The 17,804-nt window shown below is 39.1% G+C and overlaps 1 protein-coding gene across 1 annotated transcript in view; it reads left to right on the top strand.

The window, feature by feature from the left end:
- Positions 1-17,128, top strand: part of ngfrb (nerve growth factor receptor b) — a 37,233-nt gene extending 20,105 nt beyond the window's left edge. Inside the window, exons 4-6 of the mRNA XM_085284546.1 lie at positions 7,827-8,052; positions 10,486-10,646; positions 12,516-17,128. Coding sequence (XP_085140672.1) covers positions 7,827-8,052; positions 10,486-10,646; positions 12,516-12,859 — 731 coding nt within the window. The 3' untranslated portion in view covers positions 12,860-17,128. The remainder of the gene's footprint in view (positions 1-7,826; positions 8,053-10,485; positions 10,647-12,515) is intronic.
- The last annotated feature ends 676 nt before the right edge of the window (positions 17,129-17,804 follow it).

The following is a 17,804-nucleotide window of genomic DNA, read 5'->3' as shown; positions in this document are numbered from 1 at the left end:
CCACACAGTGGCTGAAGCGTCAGCGCTGACACACTAACATCCCGTGTATTTTTGCTTTTCAATAACGAAAATCCCCCAGACTTTTAAAATATCAAGTCTGGAGGAACACGTGCACCACTTTAATGGGTAACGATATTGAAACGGTTGACAGGCCCTTGTTTCGTTATGATTTGCTAAGCTATGATTGGATGGGATGGCACTCCTGTATGGGAGAAGTTTAGTGTTTGGTTGGCCCCATAAGGATAAAGAGCAGGCTATGAATTGGGGAAACCACGGATGACAAAATGCCATCAACATTCCCGATTTCCTGCGTCCAAGGCATCACCACATCAGTGGCTGTGAAGAATCCCCAGCCCCAGTGACTAAACAATTCACTGTCTTTGTATTGCACAGTCACTCATTGTGTTGCCAAAGCTTGGTCCCCTTCACATCCACAGGCCTGTATCTCTGTATCTCTGTATGGCTGCAGCTGACCTCCTCTCTTTAACCCCTTTGCACCCTTCTCCACACAGTATGAGCATTGTAACAATGAAGGAGATCTTAAAGTTGACTGCGTCTTTTTCTTCGCTGTCAGTGTGGGATTGACTCACTTTCCTGTCATCATTCCGGAATTTGCCCCGGAGATTCCAGGAAAAACCTTCAGAGGTGATTTGGCATGAGTGAGCAGTTCTGGTGGCAAGGGTGACCACAACACTTGCGCTTTCGCTCGTGTCGTCGTTTTGTTGCCAAAAGTTCTGCTCAGAGACTCGGGCTTTTGTCCTCATCGGGATTTATTGCATGTGTCTCTGCCAAACTGAGCCTCTCTCTCACTGATATTATCTTTAAAGCTGCCTAGGGCTGAATTATTGAATAAAGAGAGACATTAATGTAATTTTGCGGCATTGGGTCATTTGTTACATTAGAAAGAAAGAAAGAAAGTGTACTTTATTATTGTCAGTGTGAGAAAAAAAGGCAGTTTTGTCACTTTTCTACAATTTATCATTTTGAAATTCTTTACAGGTGATAAAGTCATGCAGGCTGTGACGAGCAACTGATTTTGCATAAGCACTTCAGTTAAAGTTTCACCTTTTGACGGTGTGTTTAACACATTAAAGGTTTTACTTTGACCCAGATTTTACCTGATTGTGAATTTCCCTAACTCTTCCTAAGTCTTTTGAGTGCTTGACCTTACTGTAAAGTAAAACTTGAACATAATAGCTTTTAAATGTATAACTATTAGCTATTAAAGGAAGTTGCGATGGGACTCAAACTCCAATCTTCAAATCAAAAGCTGGGAGTGTGTTACCTCCACTGCACCTGTCTCTATATCTGGATTCTCCTTCCACCGCAACCTTTTTGCCATTTTAAGAATTTTTGCATGTGTCATTTGAAATTGTAGGAAAAAAACAGACTTGTTTCTACATTAAGGGTAGTGATCAACCAGTTGAAAGCAGCTGCACAAGAGAAAATGCATCAGCATGAGATTAGTACACTGGAAAACAAATAAAGAGCTGCAGGAGAGAACGAGATGGAGAAAGCTGGCGAGAGTGGAGCACAGGAGCAGATGCTGAGAATGCGGCCTGGTCGATAAAAGCGATGGAGTTACTCCTCTGCACTCTCGGGTTTCTCTGGTTGACCTCTACGAGTGCTGATCACTTTCTGCAGCAGAACAGTCACACACACACACACACACACACGCAGAAAGACGTGCCCACACGCAGGCACTCTCTACATTCATGGGTGTGTCTAAGGCATGTGTGCAGAAGGAGTAGATGGGTTGCATACAGTAGGAAGTGAGCCAGAGGCCAAAAGACAGATTGACAAAACAAGAGTAACAGCATTCTGCAGTATTTGAAGGGCATTGCTTTGTTTGTATTTGTAACAACTATTATAAAAACAGTTGTGGTTCATTTAATGAATAATGAATAATATACAAATGTCTTTTCAGGTTTTGATGTGCAGGGATTTGTGGTTGTTATGGCTGCAGTCAGGTGGAATGCAGTTACAGAAAGGCAAACTGAGCCCCTCCTGTCTTTTGTGACTAAATCATAAGTCAGGCTTTAAAGTATACGGTGTTGAAACTGCAGCAACACCTGTTTGCACGAGTCCGCAAGCGGTTGGAATGACGAGTTCAGCTCAGGTGTGGCTGCACACACACAAACAAGCACACAGCTGCTGTGAACACAAGCTGCATGCACAGTCCTGCTGCTCTTATATAGTACTTATGTAAAGGGCACAGACCAACAGGTTCTTATTACACGCTTAATGTGCACAAGAACCTGGATTTCCTGTCACAAGTGAATCACTATCAGACAAAGCAAGCGAGACAACTCTGGTAATTTCACTAACAGCCAGATAATGCTTAACAATAAATATAATAATTGTTTTGATAATTCAAAACCGACTGAGCCTGTCATTTTGACGTCTCCGCAGCTTTCAACTTTTATAGTTTTAATGACAGGCGTGCCGCGCTCTTACCGGAGGAACCCCCCTGGTTTAAACTGTGAGACAAATAATATCCTGTATGCGATATATATACCTAGCATTTACAATAAAGATTAAAAATACACTGATAAAAGATGGGAGGGAAGACAAATAATGCCAGTGAAGCAGCTTCCCTTTGCCACCATTGCCTTATATTGAAAACAGCTTATTATTTAAAGCTTTGTGCAGATTAAGAGTGCTGCCTGCTTACACAAGAGTGCTCATCATCCACATGAAAACTGAAAATAATAAGAATGATTAAAACAACATTAAAAAACTTCTAAATCAGGGGTGTCCAGCTCCAGGCCTCGAGGGCCGGTGTCCTGCAGGTTTTAGATATCACCCTGGGTCAACACACCTGAATCAAATCATTAGTTCATTACCAGGCCTCTGGAGAACTTCAAGACATGTTGAGGAGGTAATTTAGCCATTTGAATCAGCTGTGTTGGATCAAGGACACATCTAAAACCTGCAGGACACCGGCCCTTGAGGCCTGGAGTTGGACACCCCTGGTCTAAATGATCATAGGAGTGACTGACAGAAAAGGAATTGCCCAGTAGGAATGAGTAAAAGTGTAGCCAGATGTAATGTGGGGAAAAGACTGAAGGATAAAGAGGAACGATGGAGAGAGGACATATTTTTAGCCGGACAAAGCAGCTCTCTGTCATGGGATGGTGTCTGATTTTGTGTGAGCGTGCGCACGTGTGTGTTGGAAAGTAAAGAAAGTAGAAACAAACACGCTATGGTGGTAACGGTGGCGGTGATGGTGGTGTGTGTGTGTGTGTGTGTGTGTGTGTGTGTGTGTGTGTGTGTGTGTGTGTATTCTCTATGGTGTGGTACCTAGTATTGAAGAGGGCAGGAAGCAACATGATATCTTGTAGTGATTCACCAGAAGCCTGTTTATATGTATACTATTTCTTAGGCACTTCATCCACTCATAAAGGTATAATATATCCACCAGTTTAGCAGCAACCCACACACGTATAATATAACTGGCTCTTGTTTTGTTTTGTTTCTGTCATCCATACTTTTTCCTTTACATATCAATGAGAGCAGGATGCCAGATTTACAAAGTCTTGTTAGCTATCAGTACATATGAATGGGATAAAAAAAAAAAATGATGATACAGACTTTCCAAAAGTTATTGAACTGGATGGATGATGAGCCTCAAGTTTTTAGAGCCTCATCTGTAAATCTAGGTTTCAGCTGTCTCTGATGCTACTAGATCTCTAGTATTGTGCAACTCCCCATAAAGCCACAAAAAAGCACTATATATGCAAAGTTTCCAAGATCTTTACAGTTTGGCTTTAAATGCAACAAGCAAGATGAGTTAGTATATGGAAGCGTGAAGACCAGGGATGTTGTGGCTTTGGCAATAATACTCGAAAATGGTTTCAAGTAAGTCGTGTTAAGTGAGTTAAAGCACCGGAAACAGAAGCATGTGGCTTACTGAGCTAAGCAGGAGGCAAAACTGGCAAAGAACCAACAATAACAAGGTAACACGAAGACAAACAGGCATCTGGGCTGCTTGTAAATACCTAACATGGTTAAAAAAAAAAAACTGCACACAAAACAAATGTTTTCGCTGTGTGTCAAGTGTCAAATGAGTACGGCACTGAGAATTACATTTACAGCTCATAGGCTTCAGGTTAATGAGGCACAAGTGTCATCCTAAGACAAGTTAGTGAGAAAAAGCTGTGGCCTTAAAGGTTAATGATTAAGAATCATCGACGTAGATTTGATGTTCAGTTAATTGTTGTTACCATAAAGTGCTTCCTCAAATTTCCTTCAGCTAAAATCCCCGCAGCAGCTCAGCACATCGATCTAAGTTAGCTCTCATTAAAAATGTTTTCGCCTCATTAGTAAAAAATGGATGCCTTGCACTCAGCGGCTCTCCTGAGGTATTTAGAGCCCTCTGAAACCAACAGCCTGATTTCCTGTCCATGCTGTGAGTAACTGTAAGTAAGTGACAGGCGAGGATAGGTTTCCGCATCCGCGGCGAGGAGCGAATGTGTCTGCTAATGGTTGGAGGAATGTGGGCAGGACTGGATGGACCAACTTGCTCTTACCATCGTTAATGGCTCCCTGGGGAGAGGGGAGGGTGGAGGATGGGGTATGACCAAGTGTTGTGGGAGTGCTTGTTGTGTTTGTCAGCATAATAAGTATTTATTGTTACACTTGCTGTGGTGAAAAGAGGCAAAACAGTAAAAGTAACACAGAAATATGTGATCTGCCAAGTTACCACTTGTATCTGTAGCTATATTTAAACTTTGCAAACCATTTTCCGGTCACATTGCTGTGCTGGGAATGTCCTAGTCCGTGGAGTATCAAACAAACTGCTACTATTTATGAAAAAACAACCTTGGTCTGGATGTGTTTGCTGCTGTTTTTCTTTTCCAAATAAAATCCTTTGATTTGATTTCATTAGAAATGAAGTTAATTCTTGAAATTCATTTATGTTGTGAGGTCACTTTTAGCGTTTCCGATTTGAGCAAAAGTGCACTGACCCGAGCTGCAGCACAGTTAAATCTGTTTAAATCAATAATTTAATTTCAAGAATGAATAGGTGAGTTTGTGTCATGCGTTGCTGCTTGACAAACTCAGAGTTTAAATCTCACTCTGCATTTCCTCTCAGTTTTTATAGAGGAAGCAGAAAGTTGTATTTCTATTTTTGGAAATAAGAAGTGCCCTATCTTGTGTTAGCAGACCGCAGATGTGTTTACCAGTCCTTCTACTGAGATATAATTTACAATTACTGTTACACAATGCTCAGAAGACCTTGTGTAACAGCTCTCAGTCTATAAATGGGGTAGTTTCGTATTAGTACACATTTAAATAAGTAATTGCTGTCACGGTCTGGCTGGGGCAGACCGTATGTGTTGCAGAGGAGGACTCAAACGCAGACCAAAACGTAGTGTGGATAAACAAAACAAGCCGTTTATTGAGGCTAGCAACGAGGGTAAAAATAATCGGGCATCGGTGAAAACTAAACAATAACCTAAACTGGGTGAACTAATAACAAAACATGAAAAACCTTAACCATAGTGAACTGACATGGGTACCTGGAGATGAGACATGGATGAGCAGACGACCTGACAACAAATGACTGAAAGCACACGGACTAAATACACACAGGATGATGAGGGAAGTGGGAACACATGGGGAAACAGCTGGCACACATGAACATAATGACGTCACAGTGGGAGAGTAAAACTGAACATGATGAACACAGAACACCAGACCTCTTCACAATAAAACAGGAAACATAATGAGACATAGACATGACAACCCGAACTTGACAACGTAAGACACAGACATGAAACGCATGAAGAGCAGGGGAGACTTAACATGGGTTGGAAACACAAGGGGAAACTAATAAGCAAATGAACATAGGAGGCCTAATGAGCTTAACATACTACAAACATGAAGATGAACTAAAACTCAAAACACTGGGTCCTAAGACCCAGGATCGTGACAATTGCCCCGTAAACCTAATAACTGGTTGTGCACACCTTGGCAGTGAGAAGTTCAATCGAGCATTTGTGATGACTGACCATGAGTCTTTCACATCACTGTGGAGGATTTTTGGCCCACTCTACTTTGGAGAATTGTTTTAATCTGAGGGTTTTCCAGCATTAATGGGCTGTTTAATGTCATGCCAGATCATCTCAACGGGATTTAAGGCCAGACTTTGACCACGTCACTCCAAAACCTTCATTTTGTTTTTGAGCTACTCTGAGGTAAACCTGCTGATGTTTCTTGGATCATTGTGCTGCTGCATAACCCGAGTGAGCTTGAGTTTCAGGGAATAAACTGATGGCTGGACATTCTCATCCAGGATGTTTTGGTAGAGAGCAGAATTCATCGTTAGAGCAAGTCATGCAGGTCCTGAAGCAAAAAAGTAGCCTCAGTCCATCAGACTACCACCACCATGTTTGACTGTTGCTCTGATGTTCTTTTTATTAAATGCTATGTTAGTTTTATACCAGATGTAACAGGGATCAAGTCTTCTAAAATGTTCAACTTTTGTTTCATTCACAGAATATTTTTCCAAAGGTTTGGGGATCATTGAAATAGTTTTTAGGCAAATGTGAGAAAAGCTTTTGTGTCCTTTTTGGTCAGCAGTAGTTTCCTCTTTGGAGCTCTCCCATGGATGCCATTTTTGCCTCTTTCTTAATAATAATGTATACTTTATTGATCCCCGTGGGGAAATTACTCTCTCTGCATTTGACCCATTCATTCAGTGAAGCAGTCGGCAGCCAATAAGGAGGCACACTGGGAGCAGTGTGTAGGGACGATACCTTGCTCAAGGGTACCTCGGGGTAGCCGTTCAGTGGATTTGAACCCCTGACCTTCCAATCATGGGGTCACCAGTCTACCTACTGAGCTATCCCTGCCCTTATTGTTGAATCATGAACTCTGACCTTAACTGAGGCAAGTGAGGCCTGCAGTTCTGTTGTTCAGGGTTTATTTGTGACCTCCTGAATGCGTCTTGGTAGGCCGGTCTCTCCTGGGAAGGTTCACCAGTTTTTTAACTTTTCTACATTTGTGTATAACGGCTCTCACTGTTGTTCACTGGAGTCCCAAAGCCTTAGAAATGTCTTCGTAACTCTTTCTGACTGATAGATGTCAATGACTTTGTTTCTTAACTAATCTTGAGTTTAGATTTATTGAATCAACAGGTCTGGTAGTAATCAGTGCTGTTTGTGGCTTAACCCAGCTTTCCAAAAGCTCTGGTCATCACAGATAAAATCATTATTTAAAAAAAATACATTTTATATTTACTTGGGTTATCTTTGTCAGATATAAAATCAAATATTAAATCCAATATAAAATTTGTATGATGATCTGACAAATGTGACAAATATGAAATAGAAACCTAAGACATGAGGAAGTGATGAAAATATTCCATGACACTGAAAGAAGGACAGAAGAGGGAAAAACTGCATTTTTTCATTATAATTTTTGAAATGAAGCATTGATATTGTGTCAGTACTGCACATGATAATGTGTAGATTATGTGTAGATTATGATATTAATTATATAATAATATGTATATAATATTATGAAGTAGATTTTTGTTCCCGTAATGGCAAGACATGCAATAAAAGTTTAGATGAATTTCAATCATAAATAAAATATATTTTTTGATATTTCTTAAGTAATTAGCTCTAGCCACAGCACAATCACAAAGCTAAAGGAAAGGAAATACTGGACTGACGTTCAGCACAGGGACGGCCTGCTGGGTATTAAAACTGCCAGCTTTCTCCTTTTTAACGGTAAATGATCCAAGTGGTCAAAAATAAATGTTTAACAAAACTGTGAATGTTTTAATTTCCTGTTGCTGTATTTGTCCTTTACAGGTCAGTCCACCACAGGGTCTCTATTTACTTTCCCCCCCACTACCAGTGATGACTTAACATATGAACCCGTACCAGAGGTCCCCACAGACAGCAGCACCACCACCACCACTAGTGGTGATTCCCAGCAGCAGTTCTACAAGGGTCTGAATGATAAACTCATCCCCATCTACTGCTCCATCCTGGCAGCTGTTGTTGTTGGATTAGTGGCCTTCATCATCTTCAAGAGGTGAGGACTAAGCAGGAAACACACTGAAAAGTAGACATATTGAGCAAAATACCATCTCAAGGTACCTGATGACCCACTGCAACTACAAGAAAAAAGCAGAGTTTCAGAAACTCAAATTTTGGCATCTGTCAATGTCATAAAGCCTAAATCATAACTAAAACCTGATGCTCATTTATGACCCTCATTCCCAAAAATATGGCACACTGGGTAAAATATAAAAACAAACAAACCCAGAATACAATGATTTACAACTCTGATCTCAAATTAGAGGTGTCACCTCTTCTTTTATAATCAGTCTGTAAATGCGTAAATGAGAGAGGAATTTTGTCCCATTCGTGTATGATACAGATTCCATCTGCTCAGTCCTGGGTTATCTTTGTTGTATTATTTTTATTCCCTTCATGAGACTCTAAGTTTTCAGTTGGTGAAAGGCTTGGACTGCAGGCAGGCCAGCTCAGCACTCAGACTCTTCTACTATGAAGTCATGCTGTTTTAATAGATGCAGTGTGCTGTTTAGCATTGTGTTTCTTAAATATGGAAGACCTTCCCTGAAAAAGACGCCATCTGGATGGGGGCATACGCTGCTCTAAAGTATTTATATGCCTTCCAGCACAGATGGTGCCTTTCCAGAATGTACGTCGCCAGTTCCACAGGCATGAATGCCGCCCTCTTACCATCAGACTTTTCTACTGATGGTCCCTCTCCTCTTTAGTCTGGAGGATGAGGCATCCATGTTTTCCAAAAAGAATTAAAGAATTAAAGAATTACAGAACAGTTTTTCACTTTCCTTCAGTCTATTTTAAACTAGCACAGAGAAGATAGCAGCATTTGTAAGTCATGTGTCTTTCTCAAATGCTTTAAAGCATTCACAATTTTACCTTTTGGAATATAAGTCTGAGTTATAAAAGACAGCTTCTCAGTCTTGAGGAGAAAAGCATCACTCAATTCACCTCAGTTACACTACTGGGTTTGGGGCGAATGAGGACTTATATGCATTGTCATCATCTGATATGTGCAGAAATGTAGAACGCACCTATTCAGGTCCTTTTTTTGGTTCGCTACATATGTGTGCTACGGTGACAACCTAACCTTAATGTACCTGGGAATAAAAGCTGATAGGAAAAATAAACGCATTAGTCTGAGTGTGCAGTTAGGTATGAGCTACAGAAATATTTGGAAAAATCATATCTGATTAAATTTGCCCTCATCTACTTTAAAACAGTGCTTGGTAGGGATGGGTACCGGTATCCGGTGCCATTATAGCACCGGTTCTGACATAAATGGTAGTAACCAGACCGAAAAGCAGCGCACATTTCGGTGCTTTATTTTCCTGAAATGTCATACACTTTGGATTCCAGCCAATCATTTTACCTTTGCAAGCGTAGCAGGCGGGCCCAGGTACGTACGTTCTTTTAGAGCAGAGCTACAGATTAAAAACGCCCAAGGCGAAGCGGTCAAAAGTCTGGCTGTACTTCACAGCAAAAGAAAGTGGGAAACAGCTAAACATGAGAGGTTTTTGGACAAGGTTTGTGTTCTTCATTCTTTAAGCACCGGTTTGAGCACCGGCACCATTTCAAAAGTACCGGTTTGGTACTGGTATCGGATAAAACCTAAACGATACCCATCCCTAGTGCTTGGAAGCTATGGCCACTTGGATTAGATTATCTTCTATTTCAGGGTGAGCCTCAAACACACTAACAGCATTTTTGTTTTGCTTTTGTTGGACATCAACCATAAAATTTATGTTGAACGGTCAGTGTTTTGACACAACTTCCAGGAAGAGATCTAAAAGTAGCGGGAGCGTTAATGCTAGAAGCAGTTGAAAGGTGCACAGTTAGATGAAGTGGAATCGAATTTGATATGGGTTTGTAGTTTTTTGCCCCTCAGCCTACAGAATCTACTGAAAATCTCAGATGAATTTGAATCTCAGCGACCTTGACCTCAAGGTCAAGTTTCCTCAAAATCTTGTGAGAGGTTAGTGCAGAAGTCATCTGTGCTATGATGAGATCTGTTATGTTTTACTTTCATATTTACTGTAGAATAAATGGCTACATGAAAATGGTATCATTCCAAGAAATGGCTGAAAATGTTTGGGTTAAAAAAATAATATTAATAAGATTTTATTAAAAGGGTAATGAGACTGGTAAACACTATGTCCAGCGAAGACACGAATAACAATAGAAATAAAGGAGCTAAATTCCGGTAAATGAGAAAAACACCCATATTGCAGCCTTATGGAGACACACAACAACACAGTAGGCCTGCTCTAACAGTGTACGTGAAAGATACTCATACTGAACCCATACAGTTATAATCCAGCTGCAGCTCACTGATTATATGCTGTGTACGTAACATAATTTAAAAAGAGGAAACTTGTTTGTGTGTTAACAGTTCTGGTATGATGAGTCTCTGCGCTGATTCGTTCACATACAGGTGGAACAGCTGCAAGCAGAATAAGCAAGGAGCCAACAACTGCACCCCCAACCCGAACCAGACCCCGTCACCCGAGGGGGAGAAGCTACACAGTGACAGTGGCATTTCTGTGGACAGCCAGAGTCTGCAGGAGCAGCAGGGCCAGAATCAGGCACAAACAGGTTAAAACTCATCCACAGTATAACGACACAGGGGCCGCTGTCATAGCGCTGAGAAACACGATAGCCCTCATTTATCAAACTAATGTGCTTAAACTGGGTGTAAACATATGATAAGTCTGATGGACAGCAAACCAGAAATTTGGGTTTCAGTGCAAGTATATAAACCGTAGGCTGCACCCTAAACAGTGTCAGTGTCTTACGAAAAGAGGCCCACCCTCCCCTCTCTCAGGAAAACTTACTTACTGTAGCAAATCAGCAGGAGAGGATTACAACAGCGATGAAGCCTTCAGACCTTCAGTGTTGTTTTAGCAGATCAGGTCCTGAAAAGCCTGTTTATATTTGGAAAAACACAATTAGAAGTAGATTTGATATCTTAAAGTGTAATCTGTAGTATTGGGACCAATGCTGGATTCTTTTCTTGTAGTTCATGCAAAGCAGTTACTTAAAATGTTAATGTTCACTTCTTGTAAGGCGCACCCATAGCCTGCACAGGCTTATTCAGTTTAGAAGCAGGTCTCTCTTGTAAATGAGACATTGAGTCTCAGTGAGATTACCTGAACAAATAAAGGTTAAATGAAAATAAAAAATAAATAGAGCTTAATTAAAAATCAGCCAAGGAAACCATGTGATCTATTTTTAAATCACATAGAGGTGAACAGCTGAAGGCATCAACTCTGTTAGTCCCATTCTCATAAGTGGAATATCTCTGAGTACATTTCTTTGACCCTGTAAACAACCATTAGACAATTGACAGAAAATTCTTTTTTTTTTTTACACTGGATTGTTTATTGAACCTTCCGACAATAAAAATGTATTATAATTACTAAATCTTGCATTTTTTGTGCATTTTTTTTCTACATTGATGATGTAGAGGTCTCAGAACCTCACAAGAACTAATGTATCAAATATGATACGTGTCGCATTACAAGGTTAAATTCGAAACAAACCTTTGCTTTCTATAGTTTGTATGCAGACTGTGCAGATTTGTCAGATTCTTCTTTAATGGGGATTAAATGAAGAAAATGCTTCTTGTTCTGAACTTATTCACCTTGCTCTTATATGTCACGGTTTTGGGACTCATCACTTGGACCTGTGCAGTAATAATTATTTCAATCAGGGATTTGACGGATGAGGATGAACTAATTATCATATGGAGTTCAAAGATCAAAATCATCAAAGCCTCACAAAACTTTCAAAATCATAAGAAATTTTACACAAAAAGCTCATAGTAAAAAAATGAAGTGATGTCAGAGTGTCATCATAATGTTTTCTGTCCTATTCAACACCATACACTATGTCAGTCTGGCTGTACAAACTGCAGTTTGGCTGCCAGTAAAGGCATGAAACCATAAATAAGTCATTTTAGTTTGGCAAGCTCTGGGAATTTTATTAATGAGGCACTCCTGAGATATTGTAGGGCAATGAATTTACTTAAACCGCAAAAGCCATCTGAAATATACAGACCGCTTTTATAAATATTAAAGAGTGAAGTCCCTTGCTGCCGGAGTTATTATTGCACAGGACAAAGTGATGAGTCCTAAAACCATGATCTGTCAGAGCAAGGTGAATAAGTTGGGAACAAGAAGCATTTTCTTCATTTAATAGCCATTAAAAGTGAATCAGAGCTTGTTGTTTGACACTGATATTGACAAAGAATGTACTGTCTGCATAAAAACTATATTTAGAAAGTAATCCGATTAGTAATGATGACTCACAGTCCTGTAGTTATTTGTGCACAGCTGCCATCGCTCTGTGGATCACATCAAGTGAATAAAATATTTTCTTTGTTCAATAAGATATTATGCTGTTATCTGTGTGCTTAAACTTAAATAAAAATGCATAATTGTGTTTGTTTTTTTCCTTTTGCAGTCGTCAACATCGATGAAGAGCCTTGTTTGCTTCTTCCCCTCCACACCAGAGAGAAAGTGGAGAAGCTGCTGTTTAGGGCTGCGGACGGAGAAGACTGCGACCACATGCACGACAGCGACTGGAGCAGCTTGGCGGCTCTTCTCGGATACGAGGAGGAGCGGATCGCGACCTTCCAGCAGGAAGAGCATCCGGTCTGTGCCCTCCTGTCTGACTGGGCGGGAAAGGACTGTGCCAGCATCGAAGCTCTGTGCACGGCGCTGCGCAAAATCAATCGTGAAGACGTCGCTCAGAGCCTGGTGCTCAGCCCAAGTGCCGCTAAAACAACAGCCACTTCTGTAGTGTGATTTTTGTTTATTTTTAAAGCTCAACAGTGATTTCACATGTTAACACCTGAACCTTAAAATATTCCTCTGTGGCCTCCTATTCCTCTACGCTATATTCACTTATGAAGCTACCAATCACAGTGATGATCCAGTGCTGTGAATCCAGAAAAATCATGTCAAATTAAGGGATAATACAGGGAATCAGACAAACACTGACAGATAGATATCGCTATGTGAAACCAAATCTGCATTTATCCACAAAATATACAGCAAATTTGCAAAGAAAGAAGCTTAAAAAACAAATGTCTGTAATTACTCCACTGGATATCTACCTGCCTGAAGTTAAGGTTTTTTTTTAAATCTTGACTCTTATTCTTTCTCCAGTTTGGTCCTCTGCATCTTTAATATTATCTTCATCCAGCCATTGCTACCCTTTCATAAGTCTGTGTTGTACTTTCCCATCTCTGCTACCAAAGATTTTCCTCAGACACTAACTCACAAGTTATATCGTTTTAATGCCATGTTTAAGTACACTGTTTAAATTTAAGTTGACAAATGGCTTGAACCTGTTACTCCTACTGGACGAGGCCTGCATACCACTGAATGTCTGGATCTTTGCAAATGTGACAACCTGAGGAAGTGATGTTTGGATACATTTCAATGAACTTGTTCTCTTTCCAAAAAAAAAGGAAGGAAAAAAAAACTTTTACCGTCCTTTTAAATATTTGTATTAGATCTAAGAGATGGAGCAGTAGCGTTTATCTCAGTGTCAGCTTCCTCTTAATCGGCTTCTGGACTCCTTTTTTCCCCCAGCAAGTGCTAACTGCCTGGACTTTGGGGCTGACTGTGGGGCCAGGTCACTGATGGAGGCAACGTGACTCCAGCCTGTGTGCTCAGACCTGTCTACCTAACAGAAACTCAGAGAGAGACTCCATGCTGACCCAGAAAAGGGAAAGACCTAGAATTCAAAACATAAGTAACAACCATGTATACAATATGTAGATATGCAGGCAAATGCACACGCCAGATATAGACATACTTGAAATAGATACCCAAATACAGTATCTAGGTTTGCATGCATGTAGTGTACATATACACACACAAACGCATACACAGTTAGCTCATGTATGCATTTACAGTCTTGTTCATAGTACAGGACACAGAAATGATCAGATCCTGCCATATATGGTATGGAACATTGTGACAAAGGGACCATATACTGTTTGTTGTCATTAATAGTAGCCAATATTAGATATCTGTGTGCCTAATTATGTTAACAATTATATGATTTGTAATTTGCGCTGTAGATAATGAAATACTACATTAACAGTAAACAGCATGCACAAAGTAGCAACTCATTGTCAGCCAGTTATCCGGTAAATAAACTGCTGTAAATGATTAGGAAGCAAAAGAAAAATGACAGGATTTTCAATTTTTTTCTCTTAATTTCTCAGGGTGTCTCATTTAACTGTGATATTACATTTATTTGATTTGTTATAGCACCCTACAACTAACAAAAACACAAAGGAGACTGTGTTTATCCAGGGCAATGATTCTCGCAACTGACAATCCTTCAAACAGACTAATAAGACAGAGAAAGAAAAAAAGAAGAGGGTGTCTAGTTTCTTCTTTGTTTGGGAACAATGACCTCCGGATAAAAGGCAAGTCAGTGGAGACACAAGTTGAAGGATGTGGGATGAATTCAGACAAGGGCAAGTGGAAAAGTTTTGGATTACTTAAATGTAAAGGGGAAACCCAGGAATCGGCAGTTGCATTAATTAGACTGTTTAATTGTATGCATTCATCTCTTCAGTGCATTATGCGCTCTCTGCATTGTGTTTTGTTCTGCCAGCTTGGTTAGGATTTATCAAAACATATTCAATTTTGTGTTTATGTTGATATTTAAAGCTTCAACTCTTTGGATTTTTTTTTCATTGGAGAATTTTTGAAGGATTAATTAGCTTGCTACATAAAATCCTCGTCCTCACCAACCTCAGTTGCTACTGAGTACAGATTGTCACTAATCGCTAGCATACTGAGCTTCATGCTGTAGTGTTACTTTAAATGAAGGTATTCTCATTACTCTGTAAGGGTTGTTGTATTTAATTCTCAAATAACAACTGTACATGGTATTATATTTCTGTTTTTGTCCTATAGATTGTAGCACTTAAATGTGTAATCATGTATTTACATTTTGCATCACAAATGCCTTTCCAGGCGGCTAATGTGATTTTTGCTTTTAGCTATACTGTATTTTTTTGTAACTTGTAAATATTATTTTTTATTGATTTCAATTGTAAATAATTTGTCTTTTTCTACATTTTATCTTAGTTAAAGCCTGGAAGTGGCCACTGTATAATACTTGTATGTGAACAGGACTATATTACAATTCTAGGGCTGTTGACAAAAGGAACAAAAGAACAGCCATGCCTCATTAAGGCAGTTAACAAATTATTCAGTTCTACTAACATAAAGAAAAAGACTAAATTCAATCTACATTTCATATAGTTCAGGATTAAACAGATTCTAATGCTCCAGTTAGACACCCAGCCAAGTAACCCTTAGGTTAAAGCATAATTAAAATAATAAGCTGCAATATCATTCAAAAGATTAGATTTTAGGGACACTAAAGAAACAATACTAAAACGAAACAATGATATAACATTTTTATCCCCTTTCTTGCTAAGAATTAGATGCCATGAGCGATACAATGGGTGTTACTATATGGAATGTAATAAATGAAGCTACAAAGACAGGAACAAGTATTGCCTCTGGGAAAACCTAAAAATAACTAGATTCATTGTTGCAGGAGGTTGTGCACCATACCGCTTCAGCTATTATCTTTAGACAGAACTAGACCAGTCAAGCCAAGCTCCTTCAATTTCTATCACACATTTAAAAACAAACTTTTCGTGTTTTCAATTCAATGGAAATAGAAAGAGAGAAATGCAAAACAAGCTAGCGGTTCCAGTTCATGCTAAGCCACTGGTTCTTAGACTGGCAGCCAAAGTATCCACCACATACAGTGAACACATTAAAATGCAACAAATACAAAGTCAAACAATGTCACATGATATACAATATAGTTGTACACATACCTACAAAAGGAAAAAAAAACATCAGTGGCGGGAAAACGTCCACGTCTGCGTCTACACATTCCTATTGATGGTTTTAAATTTTACATAAGCTGCATGTTTGTTTGTTTAACTTTAGGCCTTTCTGCAAATTGAACAAAATGTAGTTGAAATACTGTCTAGAAAAATAAACATGGCTAATGGTAATCTACGGTACTTTTCTTTGTTATTGATTAAACTTGTGAGCTAAGCTAGCTGCCTGCTAAGCTAAATCAGCTGTCTGCTAGCTGTAATAAGATGAGAGTATTTTGCCTTCCTAAAACATTTAACGGATTATTTAATTAAAAACCATTCTTCCTAAATAAGTCATTAATCGATTATATGTAATTATCAGTTATATATAATCGGTTAATAATCTGTTATATTAACCACTAACCGATAGTTGTACCAATATTCATAAATACTATTACATGTGTATATGTGATATACTATTGCACTGCATAGGTTATATATCATAAAGGCACATCTTTCAAGGGGGGAACTAGGCTGATAGAGTGATTTAAGCCTCATTTGTCTTGAATGTCTTAAAAATTTGCACCAGCTCATTTGCTAATGTGAGAGTTAAAGCTCTTTGCCTAAAACCTTACAAGCTTTCCTGACCAATAACAAAATGTTTCACACGAAACTGTCAATATAAACTTTAATCTGGTAAATTAAGTCTTTTTCTTCTTGGAAACTGCAGGAAACAGAGCACTTGAATAACTGTAGGGCCTCTTCTCTGCTTTGGTTTTATGATGCTTAAGGGGATTATTTTAGTTTAATAGTTTTGCTCAATGATATCCACCACAATAGAATGACCTTCCTTGAAAGCTCTTTCTTCATTGTACCAAAAGATGGTAAACACAATAAAATGTATGTGTGTCCTTCTATCAGAAGCTACAATTGAATATGGATGCTTTTCCCTGAATAATATTTGTTGATTCTGAGGGCTAAAAGTAACCATGAAATGAGGGTTGTGCGTAAAAGGCTTTCTTTTGAGGGTAAATCCCTGGTAATGTAGCTCATAGTGACTCATAGCAGAACCAGGACTGAGCTGTACACATCTGAAAATCACTGTTCCTTGTATACAAATACATATACTGCTCTGTACTTAATGTGAATTTGCTAAAAACCTACTGCAGACAAGCAGTAAAACCAATAATAAAGCTTTTAAAGGCACTCATCTTCTGTATTGATCCAACAACACACAAACACAAATATGCACATTAGAAATTAGATGTACTCAATTAAATAAATAATTATCTGAATATATAGGACAATTATTATTTTTTGTATTTATTTAATCATATGGGTTGATAATTTCATAAATATGCTTTTAAGTGGCATAGTCTACTTTCTATTTTTCTCTGTCTTTAAATTTGCACGAGCAAACAGTATAGTACTTTAAGCTTTTGGTAATACTTTTTAGACTTTAGTGCTCATATTTATGTATCTTAACGATTTTAGAATGGTTAGATCTTGGAAAAGCAATGTATTGTTTTGCATTTTGTCCGAAGGAGAAGGCCTGTGCATTTTTTCTCCAGTGCCACGTCCTTCTGATATGTAACTCAAGCCAAATGAGACAGACTGATTGCTGGAGGCTTTAACAGTTTCAGCACAGTGAGCAATAAGTGCTCAGAGGGGACTAAAAAGGGGGCAAACAAAGTCTACACTAGTTCCTTCATCAAACTGACAGCATGAATTATGAGGGTTGTGTGTGGTCAGTGCAGAAATGGTAACGTGGTACTATCATAATAGAAACCGTCAGCCTGTCAACACAACTGGACTTACTGGTGAGTGATACAACAGAATAATGGTGCATTAAACGACACATGCTAGCACACTGGTTCTCA

The sequence above is a fragment of the Mchenga conophoros genome, linkage group LG8 (assembly GCF_057382185.1).
Source record: "Mchenga conophoros isolate Kocher_MC1m ecotype Shallow Benthic linkage group LG8, M_conophoros_male_GT1.1, whole genome shotgun sequence".
NCBI lineage: Eukaryota > Metazoa > Chordata > Actinopteri > Cichliformes > Cichlidae > Mchenga > Mchenga conophoros.
The sequence above is the reverse complement of the archived record's forward strand: the minus strand, read 5'-3'. Positions and strand labels throughout refer to the sequence as shown.